Source organism: Rhinolophus sinicus, chromosome 12, assembly GCF_057876585.1.
Source record: "Rhinolophus sinicus isolate RSI-liver-muscle chromosome 12, RSI-T2T, whole genome shotgun sequence".
NCBI classification, from domain to species: domain Eukaryota; kingdom Metazoa; phylum Chordata; class Mammalia; order Chiroptera; family Rhinolophidae; genus Rhinolophus; species Rhinolophus sinicus.
Window position 1 is genome coordinate 40,224,478 of NC_142512.1, and position 21,954 is coordinate 40,246,431.

Here is a 21,954-nt window from a genome sequence, read left to right on the forward strand (position 1 = left end):
GCAATAAGAATTCTTTTTTAAAATAAATGCAGTGTTTAAACTTGTAAGAGTTCTGGAAAATGTTCAACTTAGGGGAGCCAAGGGTTGGATGAATGAGGGAGTCAGAGGGAAGGAAGAAAGCAATGATATTCAACAGTGCATACTTACAAATGAAAAAAAAAAGTACCCGGTGCAAACCAGCTCTAACGAAATACGTTTATTTAAAACTTACATTGAGATGATTTAACACAGAACAAGAGAGCTTTAGGAACATAAAACAAGCTATTTTACACGGTAATGTGTCAAAGTGTCCTAAATTCCACGTCTCCTCTGATTGACAGGAGATAGTCAAGATTATACTTCTAGTAAAGTAGGAGCTTGGATACTACTGGCTCCCAAAATTCACTGTGTATCAGCTTGAACTACATCTATTTATTTTACAAGTAACTCAATGAGCCCTAGCACAGGGATGCTAAGATCTCCAAACATCTGGCAAGCACTACTTTTCACGAGTGCATTATGCGGGAGGCTCAGGTTAACAGCAAGTGCTCTACTGCATGTGCTTCTGTCAGACATTCGCAGTAATGGTCATAGAGCGTAAGACAAAAGCCCTACAAAGGTAAGCGACAAATAGCAGTTATTTGGCTATCTAAATTCCTTGAAGGAAAATGACTACTATATTATGTTATTGTTATCGTATCACATCACTCAACTATGAGCTCTTTTGTTTCCAATGACCCAGAACTTGTTATAATGTAAGCACTGTAACAAAAACAAAAATGAACTATTGTCAAGAAAGTAACAAACTGGAGTGATGAACTGTGCCAACTGTTTAACAGTTAAAAAAGGAGACTGAACCGTTTCTCAAAAATTCTACAGTTAAACAGCAACCTATCAGCACCCTATTTTTCTAGTGTATGCAGAGAATTTGCTTCACAATTCTGTATGTTTTCAAAGGACACACAAGTTGGCCAATATATTCTTTTTATTTAAGCTTAATTTGAGGAAAGTAAGTTCCTTTAGTTATGCTTGATTAGGCCAAGTAACTAAAATACACAATTTAGCTTATCTGTCTACCTATAATACAGTGTTCATATTAGAATTATGAAGCAGAGAATAAAGTATTCAAACACACCACATGCTACACTAGTCAAGAAACATGAAGAGGAAAAAAGTGTGCCCTAGAAACTGCCTTTCCAGCAGCCCAAAGGGTTTAAAATACAAAAGCACACAAATTTTCCATAAACGCTGTCTTTCTAGCTCCAAACATCTGTTCTATATTTAAAAAGTCGGTATTTTAAAATGTTTTGGTCCCAGAAATACTATACAAAACCAACTGATCAAAACAAAACTGATGTCGATGAATTTTGAAAAATATTTTTGAATTGGCACAGCAAAAGCAAAGCTGAATACCGAGGTACACAAGACTAATCATGCAAATAACTGTGAGATACTTAAACACTAAGCTCATGACTGACATTCTCAATATATACCACTGATTTTTTTTTTTAAACCATGGTGGGGTAGGTATAGTTAAAAGATATCTATTCTGAGACATAAGTAGATTCACTCAAAGTTATGTGTAGTGATTACTTTTTGTATAATCAATTCCTCTCTTTTCCTTCCATAAAACAAAACCAAAACAAACAAACAAACAAACAAACAAAAAAACCGGTTCGCTTAAATACACATTTTAAAGCTGTCTTTTTAATTGCTTAAATACCAAGCACAATCTTTAAGTTTTCATCAAAAAAGGAAATTTCTTTCCCAAAGAGCCATTTTAGGCTGGTCATAATCAGAACCTTTCCAAATATGCTGGGAAGTTATTTCCAGTTTAGAATTTCAGAATGTCAGCCTTGAACAGATTTAAGCAAATCTGGTTTCTTTCCTGATTAACAAGTTAGTTAGGATATTTCAGAAACACAAGTTATTGATGTGAAATCACACACGTGAATTCAAATATGAAAATTAGAAATTCAGTAGTCAGGAAAACCTGCACACATCATCATGCAAGGAAGGACTTACCCCTTCTTTTCACCCATGGCCTAGGCTGCCTGCTGGGTTAAAAAACAACAATTTCAATCAAGTTTTTAAAACCAGATTATACCTAAATCTTATGAGTTATAATTTCTGCCACATTATTTGAAAAAAAGACAACCCTCCAAATAAATTGGTAATGACTATCTCAGAAAACAATCCTGAGACAAAAAACCCCACAAAAAACAAAACAAAAAACACCCCAAATCCTTACATCATATCCTTCTGGAAAGAAACTGGCATCCTAGTGAGCTACTAAATTCCTTAACCACCACCAAGAAAAGGAAGTCTGCTAGCACAGTCTATCAGAGAGAAATGAGGACTTCATTCAAATGAGCTTTTTTCTGTCTTACTTGCATAGACCACTCACAGCTAAGAATTAGCACTTCTCAGAATCCAATGGCTTTTATTAAAATAACTACAAATGCATGGAAATTGAGAAAATGGGAGAGGTGGGGTAAGATAATATGTCCTCATATAGAAATATGACTTACAGTTTCCTACACCCACCCCAGTCTAAGATAGTTTTAAAGCAGATTTCCAACATTTATTGAAAATCTTTGTCCTAGGCAGGGATGCCAATTTAGAAATTTTAGGGAAGTTCTTAGTATAGAGTCCAAGGGCTAAACATTAATAGTCTTGCAGCAAATTGACAGCCAAAATTTCTAGTTGTACTTTTTTCTTTTGATGTTTAATACAACTAATAAGGAGGATACAACTAATAATGGACTAGGAAAAAAAGTCACTGCACTTAGAAGTCAACTTCTAGAATAGTATTCTGGAATGTCTAATAAAAGTAAAAATAGTCTGAAAGAAACAAAGAAAATATACTGGACCCACATTGCAAACAGTAGGAACATGAGTTAACTGAGTGCTAAAAGAGTCAACCTGAGTGCTAATTTATATAAAGCTTGGGAGTGTGTAAGAGAATCAGAAGAATACATAAAAATAAATAAAAGATAACTACAGCTTTTTAAGAGCCAGAATTATGCACTTAAATTTGGTATTCCTGGCTCAGGTAGAGTTCCAATTAAAGTCCAGGGCAACTGGGTAAGACATTATAACAATCGGGCTGAGAAATAATAAGGCTTCTCTTTAGCAACATTTCTCTAAATTGCTATTTCCTTCCCATTTTGAGAAAAGTGTCTTTTAGAAAAGAATGAGGAGGATTCTACACAATATGCATTAGAGCAAAATTTAAAACTGAAGGCATTGAGTGTCGATTGTCATAGGCATTATTTACACTGATTAACTTATCCTCAAGCCTGCAACTCCAGGAAAAAAGTGTTTTTTAAATTTTGTAATGCCTTTGTGGATTTCTCAGTCTATATTAATAATACTTCTCTTCTTAGAGAAACAAATTTCACACATATATAACGTCCTCTGTACTTAGTCAATCAGCTAAAGATCAATACTCTTGCCAACTACCATCATCTCAGAGCAATGGCTTGAAGTCATTAAGTCAGTTGCTGAAGAAATGAAAAATATTCAAAATATGCATGCGCCAACCACAAATTTCTCATCAGTGATCTTTTTTAGAAAGAAACAAAACAGTATTTCTAGATAAACAACAAAATACCAATGCAAACATTCTGAAATCATCTTGCTGAAATATTGTGCTTTTTCCTTCAAATTTCAGTCTATTGCACATACCTCCTGCAGAGAAAGGCTATGTGTTAAGTTCTGATCTTTTCAAAACCAACCATTCAGGAAAAAATGAAAAGGAGTATCAAAATAAATGTGCAAATAAAATTGGTGCTCAAAGCATGTTCAAAACATGTCCCTAAGACAAAGGAGTTATAACTTCTTGGCAGAAAAACAGCCAAGTAACCACCTGGTTTTCCCACTTGTCTTTAAAAAGATCTTACTTAGCTGGCACATACACAGAAACCAAAGACAGGGAAAGACAGCACACTAACAAAATATTACCACATTTTGAACTGAGTTTCCCAGTTTGCAGTTTTTTAACTATAACTCCTTTCTATGGGGCCATAATCCACTCAGGTAGAAAATAAGTTATCAACATACTTTTTCAAGTAACAGTCTGGATGTCTTCAGCCTCAAGAAACAGGTATAACTGTTTTAAGCTTCATGTATTAGAGAACCTAGCATTCAATCTGAGAGCTTGGCACTCGCCGCATGTTTAGGGCATGCCGATGTATTTCTTGCATCTGTCTGATCCGGTCCTTCTGCCACATTAAGTTTTGAGGCATAGGGTATCTCTGTGTGCCATGCAAGTACCGGTATGGGATTCTCACATGACAAGCAGTGGCTCTACAACGAGGCTGTGGCATGGGAGGAAGGAGCATCCACCTCTTCCTCTCAGCACAGTATCGGTAGGCTTCTTTCCGATACTGCTTATCAATATCATCACTGTTTTTCCAGCCTCCAATAATGAAAACGTCATCTTTGTAATAGCAAATGGCTGCTCCTTCGATGCTTAGGACTTCTGGAGGTAAGCTTTCAAGGATCTCATCGGAAACTTGGCTGGCAATTTTTCTTACTGCCTCTTCATTTTCTAGAGAATAACTCTTGGGACAGCATGATGCTGTCTGATAGAAGTTTGAATGAACCACAGACATTTGAAAAAAGCAGTAATTGTCAATAAGTGGCAATGATTCCACATCTTGCCACTGTCGAGTCTCTGTATCATAGCAAGTAATTACAGCCTTTAATCCGTCTTCGGTGTCCCGGTCCACAGGCGTGCGGGCGGCTATGTACACAAACCGGTCTTCAATGGCTAGAGCTTTGACATCTCGGAGAATCTTTGGTGCTGATTCCAAGTTGTGCCATTTATCAAGCTCGGGATTATACACAGTTACATCTTTAAAGCCAGGACTAAAGTTGCCGTGTCCTCCAATGCTGTAGAGTTTCCCTTTGACTTCTGTTAGCCCAAAAGAATGCTTCCTTGTCATTAGACTACAAACATGTTCCCACGTATTCAAATTTGGGTTATATCTTTCCACAGTTTTAGCAAACCCTGGCTCCATGGATCCAGCAACATACACATAGGACTCTGTTACTGCTACAGCATGGCCGTCCAGGTGATTATGAATATGGGGCAGGTTTACCCATCTGTCCTCATCGACAAAATACCCCACACATTCACTTAAATAGTCCCCACCCTCTGACACGCCTCCAATAACCATGATCACATCCATGTTTTGCCCATAGCGAGGTAATAATGAAACCTGAGAAGCGGGGTGCTGGAACGTGCCAGACTGTATGTTCTCGGCCCTCAGGGCATGTCTCTCCACAGCATCGGCCACTAACTTGACGCAAACTTCGTTATTAGCCACCAGCCTCTCTGCTTTGACATGCCGAGTAAGGTACGTGGGTTTCATCTGGGACAATCTGAGCAATTTAAACAGTTCTTCAAAGTACCTCTCTCTCTCTTCAGCATTTCTCTGAACCCACTTCAGAACCGTTTCAAAGAGAACCTCTTCTGAATCAACTGTAATTTCCAAGTCCGACAGCCAGTCTCGAATGAGATGGAAAGGTAAAGTATAAAACTCCTCGTCCTGAATTACTTTGTGGAAATTTCTCCGTATCATATCGGCAGCTTTCAGAGCGAGTTGGCTCAGGGTATACATGTGAGCTAAGCTATGAATGGCCACACAATTAGAGAGATGAAGTTTTTTCTTGAGAAATTCTCCACAAAATTCTTTTAAACGAATTAATAGGAACCTAAAATCAAGAAAAAGAAGGATTTTCAATGTACATATTTTATGTGGTTGCATTTTGAGAGCATCTGGGTTATACAAATTGAAATGGTTAAGTATCATCTCGCTTTGTGCCCAACCGCTGAAAAAAAGCAAATTCCCCCAAATTAAAAAGGATTATGCTGAAAAGTATGTTTAAAACCATATATAAAGTCATCTTTATGTATTTTTCATTATTTACATTAGTTTATATATAAATTATATATTATGCGTAATACAAATAATACTCACGCACACACACATATACACAAAATGGATTTTTTTAATGATGTAAGGTTTTTCAGAACATATCCTTTAATAAAGTACAAACAATCCCATACTTTATTTTCACTTTAGTTTGCCTTGGGCAAAGGCAAATCCCAATTCAAACTTGTCTACGTCATCCTGTCCTAATCCCTGGATAGTCACCAGCCTCTTCTTCAGAGAGGCAGGGTCTCAGTGGGATAACTTTATGAAGCCTTGAATACATGCATAGGGGCTAGGGCTCCTAGGAGGCTGTTTACTCCAGTATCAGAAGGAATAGCCGTGGCGGCTGTGTGTCACAGGATTACATCTTCACCAGAGCTTTCTACCTGGTCAGCCAGTGAGGGCAGGGGGTGCTGGAGAGGTGGGGCGGGGGTTGACCGGAGCTGAGTTCTCACTAAAGCGGGGATGGTAAAGCAAACTCTAACCTCTGAAGAAGCCAGGAAATAAAACAACAATAAAAAACACATGTGTAGGACAGTCAAGGTTTAAAGAAGAAAAAACCACGGCTTGAACTGGAGTGGGGTAGGGGAAGGTGGAAGAAAGGGGGGGAAAAAAGAAAAAATGTGGTTTGGCATGTAGCTGACTAGAAACTGCCACCTAAATTTTTTAAAAAAGATTTTTATTAAAATATAGTTAACATACAATATATTAGTTTCAGGGGTACACCCTAGTTATTCCACATTTATAGACCTAAAGAAGTGCTCACCATGGTAAGTTCAGCAGCCACCTGACACCGTACCTGCTATCACAATAGTCTTAACTATATTCCCCATGCTGTACATTACATCCCCGTGACTTACTGGTTTTATACCTGGGAATTTGGATCTCTTACTCCCCTTCACCTTTCCCCCACTCTTTTTTTTATTTTTTCAATTATAGTTGACATTCAGTATTATTTTATATTCATTTCAGGTGTATAGCATAGTGGTTAGACATTTATATGTTTTAAGAAGTGATCCCCCTAAATCGTCTAGTACCCACCTGGCACTATGCATAGTTATTACATTATTGACTATATCCCCTGTGCTTTGTTACATCCCCATGACTATTTTGTAACTACCAATTTGCACTTCTTAATCCCTTCCCCTTTTTCACCCTGCCCCAACCCCTCCCATCTATCACCCAGATAAACCTAGTACCCGACACTATAGATAGTTAGGACAATATTATTGAGTACATTCCTCATGCTGTACCCTACATCCCCTACGACTACTGTGTAACAACCAATTTGTACTTAATCCCTTCCCCCTTTTCCACTCGTTCCCAAACCCCCTCCCATCTGGCAACCATCAAAATGTTTTCTATATCTATGAGTTTGTTTCTGTTTCGTTTATTTTGTTCTTTAGATTACACTTATAAGTGAAATCATATGACATTTGTCTTTCTCTGTCTGACTTACCGCATGCACTCAGTATAATACCCTCTTGGTCCATTCACATTGTTGCAGATGGAAAAATTTCATTTTTTTTTAATGGCTGAACTAAATTTGTTTAAAGTTAAACTTAAAAAAAATAAAAAAATAAAAAATAAATAAATAAAAAAAGGGCCAGCCCGGTGGCTCAGGTGGTTGGAGCGCCTAGCTCCAAGGTTGCTGGTTCGATTCCCACATGGGCCAGTGAGCTGCGCCCTCTATAGATTGTGAACAACAGCTCTCCCTGGAGCTGGGATGCTGTGAGCAGCCGGAGGTTGGCGTGAGCTGCCGCAGGCCGCTGTGCTGCTGTTGGCTACCATGTGCTGCCAGGAGCGGCCGGTGGCCAGCGTGAGTGGCCGGCAGCCAGTGTGAGTGGCCGGCAGCCAGCATGGTCTGCTGTATGCTGCTGTGGGCTACCGTGTGGCTGCCAGGGGCGGCCAGTGGCCAGTGTGAGTGGCCGGCGGCCAGTGTGAGTGGCTGGCAGCCAGCATGAGTGACCAGCAGCCAGTGTGAGCGGCTGGCAGCTGGTGAGAGTTGCCATGAGCTGCTGTGAGCAGCCGACCGATGACCGACTGCCTGGGGGGAGGTGGGGGGGGGGAAGTGCAAGGCTCATAATACCAGCATGGGCCAGGCAGCTGTGTCCTACACAACTAGACTGAGCAACAAAGGCTTGAACCAGAGTGGGGCAGGGAGGCGAAAGAGGGGAAAAAGAATCGTTTTAGCCAAATCCATAAATCTGGCAGAATTCAGCCCTGAGGGTGGCCAAAAATAAGAATAAGTCCCCAGAACTGAGAACCTTAAACAATATAAGGATGACTTCATCAGCCCAGACCTCTGTAATTCAGTAACCATTTGTTATGGTTATTGTGCTTCATAACTAACAACGATATAAAGATGAATGAGATAGGCTCCCTTCACTCTCTTCAGGGAACATACCGTCTTAGACAGCAAACAAAGCCAAGGTGGAATGGTAAGAGCTCCAGTGGCTCTCAAACATGCCAGCAAACTCCTATTTTCCAGGTAATTCTGACACATACTCCCTTGCACAGGTGTTTGGAAACACTGTTCTAGGAAAACAATAGCTATCACATACTAGGCATTTGCCATGTGCTGGGTGTTGTGCTGGGCACTTCCTATTATTTGTAAGTCCCGTGCAAGGTAGACATGATCAACACACAGAATATGGGGGGGGGGGGGGTAAGGACAGGGATCCTGCCTCAAGAGCTAACGGTAGATTAGATGTGATGGTTGCAGGGCACTCAGAACTGCCTAACACAAGGCAGCTACTCAGCAGCTGACAGATGGAAACAAGAGTTTCAAGTAAATTGCCTGGGGTGTTCTCTCTTCACCCCCAACCCCCTAATAAAACAGGGATAAATCTGAAAAACACAAGCTCACATGACAGAAGAAACACAACATGAATGATGAATGCAATGACCCTTCATCCATTTTCATTCAACAAACCCTGCTCTCTTAGATTTATACCCACCCCTCTCCACCTTCCAATGGGGTGACCCAACCTCATGCTTTGAGAAAACAGAAACAATCAGGCAGAAACGTCATCTTCCCACCACCCAATCTACCTACCTGCAGCTGTACCCTCTACTTTGCCCTCCCAGTCCACCTTTTCCATTTTTAATATGGATTCTATCCCCTTCTTGGTTTCAAGGGCTTTGCTGCAATTATTCTCCCGCTCCCATAACATCGATTTGTCCCCTTCCACTGATTCATTTTTCATCAGCACACAAAAATGCTCTAGTATCTCCTATCGTGTGTGTGTGTGTGTGTGTGTGTGTGTGTGGACTCCTCCCCCAACATTTCTACATTTAACACTTTTCAGATCCTCTTTTTAGTAAGACCTAAATGGCCCTATCAATGCCATCAAGGACCTCTATTATCACCAAATTCAATGTCCATCTATGGTTGAGAGAACTGACATGACTGGCTATACCCTCCTTGACACCCTTTCTTTCTAGGCTTCCAAGAGATCAGTCTCCTCTGCTCGTTCCTCTTTTACATTTTGAAGAACCTCAGGGCTCAGTTCTGCCCCTTCTCTTCTCCATCTACTCTCTCTTCCTAAGTAATTTCATCCAGTCTCATGGCTTTAATTACCATCTATCTGCTGATTTCCTCCCAATCTCTAGCTCCCAATGCTCTGATATCAAACTGCCTACTCAAATACCTCTTGACCAAAACCGAACTCCTGATCTTCCTCTCAAACTTGCTTTCCTGCAGTTTCCCACATCTTAATAAATAACAACTCCATCTTTCCAATTGCTTGGGTCAAAAAACTAGTAGTCTTTCCCTCACACCCCACATCAAGTCAGCAAATTGATCTCCTCTATCTTAAAAAATAAGTCTAGAACTGAAGCACTTCTTATCACTTTTACTTCTCCCTCCTCAACCCAAGCCTCCACCACCTCTGGGACAACCTCCTAAATAGTCTCTTGATTCTAAGCCCTTGCAACCCCTTCCCCATCAGCTCATCTTTTTTTCAACATAGCAGAATTCTTCAAATCAGATCGCATCATTCCTCTGCCCCAAACCTTCCCGTATCATTCAAAGAGCTCAGGTCCTTTCACAGGCCGACAAAGCCCTATGGGATCAGAATCTATTCCCATTTCCACCCTCGGGCCTCTCCTACCCCTCACTCTGCATCTCTTTGATCCAACCATACTGGCCTCCTGCTATTCTTAACCTCCAGACAAGCTCGGCCTTTACACTGTTGTCTCCTACCTGGAACACTCTTTACCTTGCCTCCTTCAGTTCTTTGCAAAACGTCTTCTTCCTGAGGCATCCTCTGTTCAATTAAAAAACAACAGCTCCTCTCCACCAGCACTTTCTATATGTCCCCACCATGTTTTTTCATCATAGCTTTAACAATCATCCAACATGCTATCTATTTCACTTATTTATTGTCCATCTACAAACTGTGAGTGCAACAAGGAAAGAGACTTTTGTCCGTTTTGTTTACTGCTGAATCCCCAGCACCTTTAACCCAGTGTCTGATCTGGTGCATAATAGGTACTCTGCAGGTATTTGTTAAAATAAGGTATCTGAAACATAACACTGCCAAAAAACATTCCTGCATAAAATGGCATTCACGTGCCTCCTAACCAGTCTCTGGAGCATCCATTCGGCCCTTCAATCCATTTTCTACAGCAGCAGAATCATCTTTTAAAATATTTAAATCAATTTCTTTACCTAGCTTCCCATCACCCAGTAAAATCCAAACTCCTTATTCCAACGCATTTCACACACCCTTCTCCTTTTCACCCACTAGCTCCAGCCCCACTGGGTTTTTCTTTTTGAGTTTTCTAAGCCAAACTGGATCCTGCCTGGAGGCCTCTGCGATATCTGCCTGGAATGTTCACTCCCCATCTTCGCACGGCCAGTTAGTTCTTCCTTGCCTTTCAGAGGTCGGTTTAAATGTCACCTCCTCAGAAAGGTCTTTCCTCTAACCAATCACTATCTTTTCATTCCTTTTTAATGTCAACACAGCACTTATTAAAACACAGCACTTATTACATGAGGACTTTCTTTTTCCTTGCCTTTGCCCCTCCACTTGGAATCTGAGCTCCTTAAGGTCGCCCTCGCCGGACTAGCCGGCTGCATCCTCAGTGCCCCGAGCGAAGGCTGGCCCACAGCACACAGTAGGCACTCAATGAGTGAGAAACGAATGCATGTCCTCAGGGCTCCCTGGAGCCCGCGGCACGGCCCTCCCGCCTTCTCCAGCGCCCTCCCTGGATGCGGCCCTCGGGCGGCCCGCATCTCCACCTCACGCCTACCTGTCCGCCAACTCCAGCACCTCGTGTACACTGCCCGTGCTAACGCGGATGCGCCCGGTGTACATGTATTCGATAACGGCTTCCACCGTGTCGGGTTCGGGCCCGGGCTCCGAGCTCCACTTGCGCATCTCCACCCGGCCCGAGCGGGACTCGGAGAACTGGCCCGAGAGCAGGGGCGTGAAGTACTCAGTGGCGGCGGCCAGCACCGAGCGGTGGGCCCGAAACTCGCGGCCTCCGGCACCACCAAAGCACAGCGTAATGTCGCAGAAGAGGCCCTGGCGCCGCTGCTCGTTCTGCCTCCACGACAGCTCCGAGCAGTGAGAGCTGCACTCGAAATCCTCGGCCTCCGGGCCCGGGTCGCCCCCGCTCGCCTCCAAGGCAGATAAGCCGGGCCCGGACCCGAAGTCTACCGTGCCGCTGCCTCTGACTTCGGCAGCCAGTCCCGCTGAGCCGCCGGCGGCCGTCTCCATGCTCTCCATCTCCAGCACCTGCAGAGATGCAGCCGCAGCTGCGGCTGCCGCGGCCGCCACCGCCGCAGCCGCCATCTTGACGCCGCCGCGCCTGGTGGCCGCAGTCTCAGAACGATCCAGCCGTTCTGGTGCGACACAGAGGGATTCTGGGAATAAATAGTGAGCGCGGGGCGGAGCCCGCCGGCCACGGGTTCTGCGCACGCGCCACCCGACGCCGTCCAACCTTGGATCTGGTTTGACGGTACTGCTCCCCAGTTACAATTGCTGCACCCGCGGCCTCCCACCCCTATTTCGGTGGGGGGTGGCTTGTGTCCTTCCCCTCAGTGAGTAGCCTGCTCTTCGTAGTTATTTTGTAAAACAAAAGCCACCTTAGACCATCACCCATTGTTAGTGTCTTGGGTGGCAACATAGGATTGTTATTTAAAGATTTAAATGGTTTTGGAGGAAATTTTTAAAAAGAAAAAAGGACTTGAGCCCCAGCTAAGCGGATGAGGGTGAGCTAGTTACTTGTTATCTCTGAACTAATTTACCTTCTAAAAACAGGAATAGTACCTATGTTGGAAGATTGCTGTGGATTAAATGAGATGATGCGTGTTAAGTGTTTTGCAGTGTTTGGGCCATAGCTACTGTTCCCTATACATACTTGTTTAAAAAAAAATGACCACAGCCACTTTTGGGTTTTAAGCAAGGAAGTGGCTCAATTAGATGTTTTGAAAACTCTCACTGGTGGCTGCATAGATGGTGGACTGCAAGGGGTCAAAAGTAGAACTAGGGGCACAAGTTAGCAGACCAGACATGAATCCCTCAGACGGATAACTAAAGGGTAAATTGGGTGGCAACTAGACTTATTGTGATCATTTCAGTGGTTACAAATATCAAATCATTGTTGTACACCTGAAACTAATAGTAATGTTTGTCAGTTATACTAAAAAAAAAAGAAAAAAAAGATAAATCGACAGAACTTGACAACTAGTTAGAAAAGTAGAGGAAAGGAAGACTGCGAAGTTGTGGGCTTTGAATAACAGGTGGGTAGAGCTTTGGTTCCCATTAGCTGAGAAAGATGGAGGTGCAGGTTTAGCGGTGGGTATTTGTTTTTGGAAAATAGGTGTTTTGATTCTTTTTTAAAGAGATGGATTACCATTTTTAAAATTACATGTAGTAAAATTAATAGAAAGTACACTTCAAAGGAATGCAGATGAGACAGCAGTATGTATTCACTGTTACTATTTATTTAAATCAAACGATGGTAATACAGAGAAGAGACTGAGGTGGCAGCTGCCCAGAATCTTTTGGATTACAGATGCAAAGTGACTGGAGATGAGTCCTTGGACCCACACTTCAGTAAAATACAAGTCAGTTGCATGAATACAGAGAACATGAGACACGACATTTCACAGCTTTTTCTTTGCGTTTCCATTTTAAACATATGTATGTTACAACTTTACATTTTAAATTACTACTCCACATATTTTGTGACAATGGCTAAGGATGCAATGGTTTCATCCCCTTGACAGAAGCAGACTGTAGTTAGTCTGCAACATGGAACATTTCAGTGGGATACCAAACAAACCCTTCACATATGACATACAAAAAGATCCTTAAAAAAAAAAAAAAAACACAAAAAAAACCCAGACTAATACAATGCTTTTCATGTTATAGGAATATGACAAACAAGACATTAGGGGTGCTTTAAATGTATAGTATCTTGAGGTCTTAAAAGTTTCATTCCCTTCCTCCAAGAGAAAAAAAATTTTAACTAATGGAAAAAAGAAAGAACATAATAACGCCTTACCATAAGGAAAAACACTACCCTGACAGTGCTTAGATGCTTTTACATTAATAAATACAGCAGGTAGCAGAGCAAATGTCACAAGTATTAGCTTGGTGTTTATTTCAATACTTATTAAAAAAAACACATTAAGCTTCTTTGTGTAGACTGGACAGTGTTAGCCTGTCGGTGTTGGTGTTCGGTGCCTGTACACCAGTGACTGTTTACATTCCAGGCCCATCCTACAGCAAGCTCCAGTACCAGCTGTCTGCGCACTGTTTCCCAGGGGAAGAGTTCTTGTCTTCTCTTTACTGCAACAGGGTTCCTGGCTCAGTTACATGCTCATGTGTTCCGGGAGAACATATGAAATATCATCCCATGGGTGACGATACAGTCCCTGCTTCAGCCTCTTCTGATCAAGATAGTGTCCTAAAATGGAGCACATGCATCTTTTTGTTAAGAGTTGGTGAACTTGGCAAGTTTGGTGAAGGAGACAGGATAAGGGAGGGAAATCTTTCTAATAGAAAATGGTAGATACAAAGAAATGGGGAAGTATATCCAGATCCATTCCATAGGTAAGATGCCAGGCTTGGTAAAAAGAAACTGTTGGATTTAATTTTGTTTTCCTGGGCTCACAATCGAAGTCATTTCCAAGAACAAAGGAACAAAGATAAAGATAAGGGGCAACTGAAAGTAAGAAAGACAGAACTGGGAACAATGATTCAGTCAATATGACATCTCTTTTGTAGAAACTCACCACATGGGTAAGTGGTGTAGCTGGATCCTGGGGTAAAAAAAATCCCCCAGAAAACTCTTAAAACAAGAACAAACAAACAACAAACTCACCAATGAAGCCCATACTCCTTCCCAGCACAAAGATGCCATTGAGGGCTCCAATGTCAATATATTCATCAGCTTCCTCCCTGCAATACACAAACAACGTGTAGTTTTACAATGGCTCACGTGACCACCCTCTTCCCCAAGATGGTACGACTTCTGCCCAGGAACGCGAAGCTGGCTCGCTTTGATTTTAAAGTGGAAAAGGGGTGCTCTGGGTAGTAGGAGTAGAGGCAGTGTTTTTCCTTTATTTTCTAAGTCCTCTATAATCAGCACGCATTGCTTTTACTGTTGGGCGGGAACAACAACAAAAATCAATAAGCATTAGGAAGAAGCAAAGGGCTGCAAAGCTCACCGAGTAAAGGACCCACAGTTTCTCAGCATGTCTACAAATGCAACTCCGATGAAGCCATCTACATTCAGGATAAGATTTGGTTTCTGGGAAAGAAAAAAATTCAAAGCATTTATCATGATTTTTCATTTTTTTCCTTATCATTCTCCTGTTACTACCGTACATGCATTCTGATCACCATTTCAAATCCTCCCACCAAAGCATCCCATTTGGTTTGAAAACTGTCATACTTACTAGTTCAATCCCCACAGTCTAGCAAAGGACCTGACACTTAGTACATGTCTGTTGAACTTAAGTTATGCAACAGAAAAAATAAAAATCTTCCAGAAAACCAGGTTTGACTTTAGCTGCACAATCAAAAGGTCACCTGGTTCTCTCCTTTCTCCCAAGAAATCCATCCTAAAGGATGATTCAGGAATTAGGGACGTTCTTCTCTTTTACCTTCGAGGTGGTAATCTTCTCCACTTCCAGCGCGTAGTCGAGCAGGGGGGTGGCAGGGAAGTGCTGCTTGACGTAGTCTTTGAGGATCTGCACTCGCATGTCTGGGTTGTTTATCTAGAAAGTGACTCAAAGTTACAGAGGAATCCACTCGAACCTGCTGTTAAGGGACGTTCACACTCATGTTGCAGGTAGACACCACTGGGCAGCATTTCATCTCCAGATGTGTTTCAGGGACCTGATCCACGTGTATGATTCCATGTAGCTGCTGATGACCCTGCTGTAGGGCTTAAGGTTTTTAAAGTCTTTTCCTGTTTCATTTGGGCCACCAAACAGCCTTTGCGGTTCTCTCTTTAACGTTACAAACAAGGTGCTGAGACTTGGAGATGTTTAGTTAGCCATGGGTCCTACTGTGTTAAGTAGCAGGGGGCTGGGGCTCAGCCTCTCTCCAACCAGAAGTCTTAGGTGCTAGCCCCTAGCCATGCTGCCACCAGCTCAGCGGCCTGGTCAAGCTGTAACAAAGTTCTACACTAAGCAAGCACCCCTGAAATTTTAGGAAAAACTCTGGGCTTTCAGTGAATGGAGATGAACTACCTTAAGCAATGAAGCACATTAAGCAATAACCTGTAAGTGGGGGAGTGAGATGGTTTAGGCACATGCCAAGTCCCAATGCCACCGTGACCTCCCTCAGCAAAGAGATACGTGAGGTCAGTGTGGACCCCAGAAAGGAAGGAGCCTGAAAGACTATGTGGCAGCACAGGTCTGACACTATCTCAGCAAGAGGCCCTGCACCGTGGATTGGAGAGGTGCTCTCTGCTCGGGAGCTGGGGATGGCTGAGCAGCTCTGCTAAGCCTGGAGGGAATGACCCTCAGAACTACCCACCTCCTCGGTTCTAGTGCTCGCTCATCCAGCAACCTGGGGAGGTCTGCCTGGAGCTAAATGAGCTTCTGGATGTTTGGAAGTGGGTATTCCAGATCGCACGCATGACCCTCTTGTATGAATGAGTCGCACACCCCACCTTGACCAGCGGAATGACTGACTAAATGAGGTTTCTGGAGCCACAGAGCCAAGGACCCTGAGGCAAAGGGCCATACAAGCAGCTGCCGCTACCTCTTCTCTTTCCCTTTGATTTCTAAATAGTATGCACTACCAGGACACACAGGACTACCTACCCTATTAACTTTATTTAAAATAAACACCCTCTGCCATCTACCAATCAGGTTTGGCCTCATTATTGCTTTTCCTGATCCAGTGATGTCAGACTTAACCATTTGACTTGCTTTGGCCAATGAAATTAAAGTGAAAATGAGCTGTGCAACTTCAAGCAGAAGCTTTAAGAGCTTTCATGTGGTTCTGCCATGACTTTTCCTTCTGATGTGAGATGAGCATATCCCGGATAAAGGGCTGCTCCTTCAGCACAGGTGCCAGAGAACAGAGCCATAGCCAACCCACTGTGGGTGTCGGGTGAATAAGAACAAAACCTTTACTGTTGTTGTAAGCCACTGAGATTTTTGGAGTTGTGTGTTACTGCAGCATGCAGCAGCATCTGGCCTACGGTAACCAATGTGTCCCCTTAACCCCAACCTTCGCCCTTTCTCCTACAACGTTCATTGGGAAAGCGACAGTTACCAAGTTACCAGCTCATCATATTTGCAAGCTGCAACTGAACACGATTAAAACCGTTTAAGGGCAACCTGTATTATAATGTTGGCATCTGTCAGCACATCCAAGGCTGTGCCTGGTGTTCCCAGCTCAACTGCGGCCCCCTTGTTCCCATCCGCCCTGTAGATCTAGTCCCTTCAGGACGGCAACAGCTTACCGACTTCACTCGGTGACCGATGCCCATGATTAGTTTCCCTTCCTTCTTCATCTTGTTCACAAACTCCATGGGGATAATGCCACTGTCAAATGCTTTGCTGAACATCTTGGCTGCTGCATCCAGGGCTCCCCCAAACCGGTCCCCCTGTGGGAGAAGCAAGCCCATGCATGTTGCCCTGAGCTCTGAGTGTCTCCTTCACAGACCAATCTGGCGTGCCCCGAACAGTCCCAGCATGGACTCTTACACACCAGGGCTCCAAGCAGCATGATGCCAAAGCCCAGTGTCCCCACCGTGCATCACGCAGGGTGCCAGTACTCACAATGGTGAGCAGCCCCGAGGTGAGGCTGGAGACCAGGTCCTTGCCAGCCCGAGCGCAGATGATGGTGTTGTGAGCCCCTGACACGGCTGGCCCATGATCCGCCGTCACCATCAGGCACATCTCAATGAACTGGCAGGAGTACTTGGGCAACCTAGAGGGTGAGGACAGGGACAGGGAAAGGAAGGTGGGAACAAGGGGGAGCTGCTCAACAGGCGATACGCCGACAAGGCCATGTGCCCGCGTTCTCCCATCTCCCTAAACAAGTCTCAAATTCAAGGGCAGCAACCTGCCAATCCATGTCTAGTACTATCTTACAGCTTGGGGCAGAACCTCCGGATTCTTGAGCAGCTCTGGACTTGGCTAATATCAAATACCGCTTTTTATTTTTGGTTTAAAAAAAATTATTAAATTTATTAGGGATGACATTGGTTAGTAAGATTATACAAGTTTCAAGTATACAATTCTATAACACATCATCTGTATATTGCATTGTGTGTTCACCAGTCAGAGTCAAGTCTCCCTCCGTCACCGTATCTTTGACCCCCTCTACCTCTTCTACCTGCCCCCACTCCCCTTCCCCTCTGGTAATCACCATACTGTTGTCTGTGTCTATGAATTTTTGTTTGTTCATTTGTTGTTTGTTTTATATAACACGTGAGTGAAATCATATAGTTCTTCTGTCTTATTTCAGTTACCGTGATGTTCTCAAGTCAAATGCTGCTTTTAAAATAGTGAGCAAGCAGGATTTGAAATCTCTTCTTTAGTCAGCAGTTTTCAGTATGAGTTGCTACAACAGGATTTGCCCTGTATTTGTAGCTACCCTCTCTGGACCAGATGGAGAGGACGTGAGGTCCCTGTCCCTTTCACAGGCCTGGGGCCTCCTCCAGTGTCCAACCTACCAACTGGTGATTAAGAATGTAGTCTGGAGACATAGGGATCCAAGAACAGGGTGCAACCTGCTCGGGTGCCCCAGGAAGAGCCTAAAGCAGGACCAAGACCTCGCTCTGCAGGTGAGGGCATGACGCAAACCAAGACTGCCACCTGGCCTTGCCACTCCAAGCCAGGGCTCTGTGAATCATGTACTCTCTGCCCTCTTGCCCAGCTATCCGTCCCAGGGGAGGGTTAAGCTTGGGAATTGCAGAGAAAACCATTTTTTCTCACATTCAGGCTGATGATACAATACAAGGTACCGTATGCCTGTTCTGCAACTCCACCAGGCCTGCACTCTTTGAGCTTCCAGATCCGTCCAGCTCTCCCCTAACACCCACCTTTCTCTAAAAAGGCCTGAGTTTACTCTGCCCCATGTCTTTAAAAATTCCCAAGGGAAAGGGGCGGATCCAGGATCCCTGATGTCATGCTTTCTACCTCTCTTGGTTTAGACCGGCCTTTCCATCCATGGAAGACTTAGGAAGTCTGTATTTCTTCCCTCTGGCCTTACAATTGATCTGTGGCCATAAAGACTGACCCTGCCCACGCCCGCTCCCGTCAGGGGAAAACCACTAACTCTGAGTCCCAGGGCCCTCCCATCTTCTGCCCTCCACGCCTCACCTTCTCTGGAACCAGAGGAGGCCCAGGACCCCGCCAATGCCCATCTCTTCCTTGAAGACCTCGGTGATGGGCATGCCCGCGTAGATGAGCTCCTGTCCTCGCTCGTCACAGATGCTGGTCATGAACGAGGCAGGTTTGCGGATCAAGCCCAGCTCCTGAGCAGAAATGGGGGCAGAGACAGGCAGCGCTGTGGTGACCACAGACATTTTTCCCGCATTGCCCCGCAGTCTGTGCTCTCAGAACCAGTGTTCGAGGAATGTCTTGAATTCTGGTGGCCAAGTAACAACCCTCAGACAAACTCCTCCAGAGAAAGAAGTGCAAAAGCCTTCTTATTGGATCTTTCCGGGCAAAGGAAACAGAAGCGCCATGCTCACGGCACCTGCTCAGCCTCAGCCCCTGTTCTGTTTTTACTGAGCGTTTGCGGGGCCAGGCAGTACGCTAAGCATTTATATCCATCGGTTCGCTCTAACCTCATGAAGGAGAATCATTCCTCATGTTATAGAAGAGGAAACGAAGCCCAGAGAGGCTCAGAAACCAGCCCAAGCTCAGCTGGCCAAGAAATGGAAGAATGAACCCAAAGAAAAAGATTTTAAACACTTCACATACAGCTACCAACCGTTCACCAGAAAGTAATGAGGTACACGGCTGTAGAAATGGGGGACCCCCTCAAGATGTCCTTTACCAGGGGAAGGACTGAGCTCTTGAATTTCCCGCTTCCCGAGATGGGGCACACAGGGGTATCATCAGCCAACACTGCCCAAGGCCATTTCTTCTATTACCTAACCCTAGGAACTTCTATTAAAAGATGCCTTAACTTACGTTTTACTTACAAAAGTAACATGAGTACATTCTCCTTTTTCAAAATTTAGAACAGATAAAGTTATGTCTCCTTTGACCTCCACCCCATCTTGGTTTTCTGCCTTAGTGTTTGTTAGCTCAGTGGACATCTTTCTGGACCTTTCTTTCAGTGAATTTTTACTCTGTGATTTTGAGCTCCATAAACGTCAGCACACACATAGGTCTAGTTCATTGCTTTTCATTGCTATATAGTATCCCATCATATGACAATATCACCATTCAGCTGGTCCTCCACTGATAAGTATCATCTAGAAAAAAATTCTTGAACATGTTTCTTTGTGTGTATATGCAAATATTTCTCTGAAGTAGTTTTTTAGACATGGAATTGCTGGACCACAACAGAGGAGCACTTTTAAGTTTGACTCATATTACCCAACTGCCTTTCAGAAAGGTTGCGTCCATTTCCACTCCCACCAACAGGAATGAACCCACCAGTTTCCTCAAACCCATACACACACCGCACATTGCCAAAGATTTTTTTTTTTAAATCTTTGTTGGCTTGACAGGGAAAAATTGGTATCACACCTTTTACTTTGGTTCCTTTCATAATGAATGAGGTTGAATATTTTCATGTTGAAAGGCCATTTCCTACCCACTTTTCTAATGGGTTACCGGTCTTTTAAAATTGATTTCTAAGAATTCTTATATATTAAGAAAATTAGCTCCTCATCTATGCCCCTTAGACAAATAGGCAGAGTGAATGCTGTACTTCACCCTGAAATCTCTTAGGAAGCACAAAAACTCTAGGGGACATTGTCTGCCTCAGCCCGTTTCCAGATCAGGCCACCCAGCTGTGGGACGTACACACTGCCCTCTGCCCTCTTCAGCCCTGCATCTGTTTTACCCATTGGTCAGGGGGGGCCACCTCACACGCTCCAACACGTGAGGAGGGGTGGAATCCAAGAGTCAGTCACCGGGGTTCTCCTGAGCCCTTTGGGAAGCCTCCCTCGATGGCATGGTTGGGAGCCCCGGGCAGTGATCGCATAGTTAGGGCAGGCCTGTTTTAGGGGTTCACATCAAATCAACTCGAAACCTACCACCTTGGTCCCCAAATCTCCCTTGCCTACACTGCTAAGGACACACATGGCACCTACCCTGGCCCAGGAGTAGTCCATCGGCACCGTCGGGGGAGGCACCTCCTGAGCAGGTACAATGGCCCCTTTGGTCACGAGATCCTCGTACACAGACCTGGGAAGCAGGGGACGGGCAGGAGAAAAGACACCCACATGGATTTTCTTCTGGGCTTATCTATCCCAAGAACGCTCCTCCATCTAACCCCAAACACTTTAGGTTTTCCAGCTCTGTACCCCTTTCCTGTCGGTGACTTACTCTTACCAGTTAGATTCCCAAAAACTAAATGAAAACAGGTTCTGGCCAAGATCCCCCTGACCCTCTCTGAAAGCTGAATCTGGAGGCCACGGAATGGGAAGATACAATAGGCTATACAACAACCCTTTATCCATCAATTAGAGGTGACACTTTCTAAGTGTTTCTATGCTCATCTCTCATTTATGGCCAGCCAAGTAGGAAGTTTCAGAAACCGAACATGTTTTACTTAATACCAGCAAGAACGGTCTCTAACTGCTGCTTCTACAAACAATAAAACAAAAGCCAAAGAGAAAGAAAGGATTTTGGACCACGTGTACAGCTGTGCTAGAAGCCTGAAAGGGACCAGGAATCTCAGACACCTCCACGTTGGGGAGGATTCTGTCCTTAGGAGGGATTTGGGAAGGGAGGGGGAGGCTGGCATCCTCCCCAAGGTCCACTTACTGGATGATTTCTCCAAGCTCATCAAAGCTTCGGGGCACGAACACTCCTGCCTCCTTCAAAGCCTGGTTCTTGGCTACTGCAGTTTCAGAAGCCTGGTGGGCACAAGCTCCGGCATGGCCAAACTGTACCTGGAAGAGAAAGGAGAGCAGCGTGACTGGGATTGTCCATTTCCCAAGAGGGAACAAAGGCTCCTGGGAAATGTCAGCACTCATTACAGACCAGACGCTGTGAAACACTCTTCACGAATCACTTCATTCAAGCTTCAAGCCAATGGATGACTCGTGTCAAGCAGGAAACTGAGGCACCGAGACATTCAGGAGCTCACTCAAGAGCTGCTCACACATTCAAGAGCTGCTGTGTATTGGTGCCCGGATACAAAGCCTGGCAGCCCAACCCCACAAACCCTTCATTCGGCTTGCCCTGGGGCAGTGCTCGGGATGGAGGACAGCGGCTAGTTTTGAGCAACAGGTGAGAAGTGAAGTCACAAAGTGGAAACCTGAGGCTGAACTGAGCTCACCAACATGATCTAACTGTCCTGCACACTTTTTATAAAATAGGTGCTATTAAAAAAAGATTTCATGTGAAAATATG

The 21,954-nt window shown here is 44.1% G+C and overlaps 2 protein-coding genes across 6 annotated transcripts in view; both read right to left on the minus strand.

Annotated features, from left to right (window-relative positions):
- Positions 1-181: 181 nt before the first annotated feature.
- On the minus strand, positions 182-11,792 carry KLHL11 (kelch like family member 11). The gene is made up of 2 exons (XM_019747630.3): positions 11,184-11,792; positions 182-5,703 (listed from the first exon to the last, which is right to left on the minus strand). Exons 1-2 carry the CDS (start codon positions 11,726-11,728, stop codon positions 4,122-4,124), a joined length of 2,127 nt encoding a protein of 708 aa, XP_019603189.1. The 5' UTR covers positions 11,729-11,792; the 3' UTR covers positions 182-4,121.
- Positions 11,793-12,862: 1,070 nt separating this feature from the next.
- The window catches only part of ACLY (ATP citrate lyase), a 40,702-nt gene continuing 31,610 nt past the window's right edge, over positions 12,863-21,954 (minus strand). For all 5 annotated transcript variants that reach the window (XM_074320632.2, XM_019747692.3, XM_019747691.3 and 2 more), the window contains 9 exons: positions 21,364-21,491; positions 20,688-20,781; positions 18,736-18,890; positions 17,188-17,338; positions 16,869-17,012; positions 15,052-15,165; positions 14,614-14,696; positions 14,268-14,344; positions 12,863-13,850 (listed from right to left, as the gene is read on the minus strand). In XM_074320632.2, coding sequence (XP_074176733.1) covers positions 13,756-13,850; positions 14,268-14,344; positions 14,614-14,696; positions 15,052-15,165; positions 16,869-17,012; positions 17,188-17,338; positions 18,736-18,890; positions 20,688-20,781; positions 21,364-21,491 — 1,041 coding nt within the window. In that variant the 3' untranslated portion in view covers positions 12,863-13,755. The remainder of the gene's footprint in view (positions 13,851-14,267; positions 14,345-14,613; positions 14,697-15,051; positions 15,166-16,868; positions 17,013-17,187; positions 17,339-18,735; positions 18,891-20,687; positions 20,782-21,363; positions 21,492-21,954) is intronic.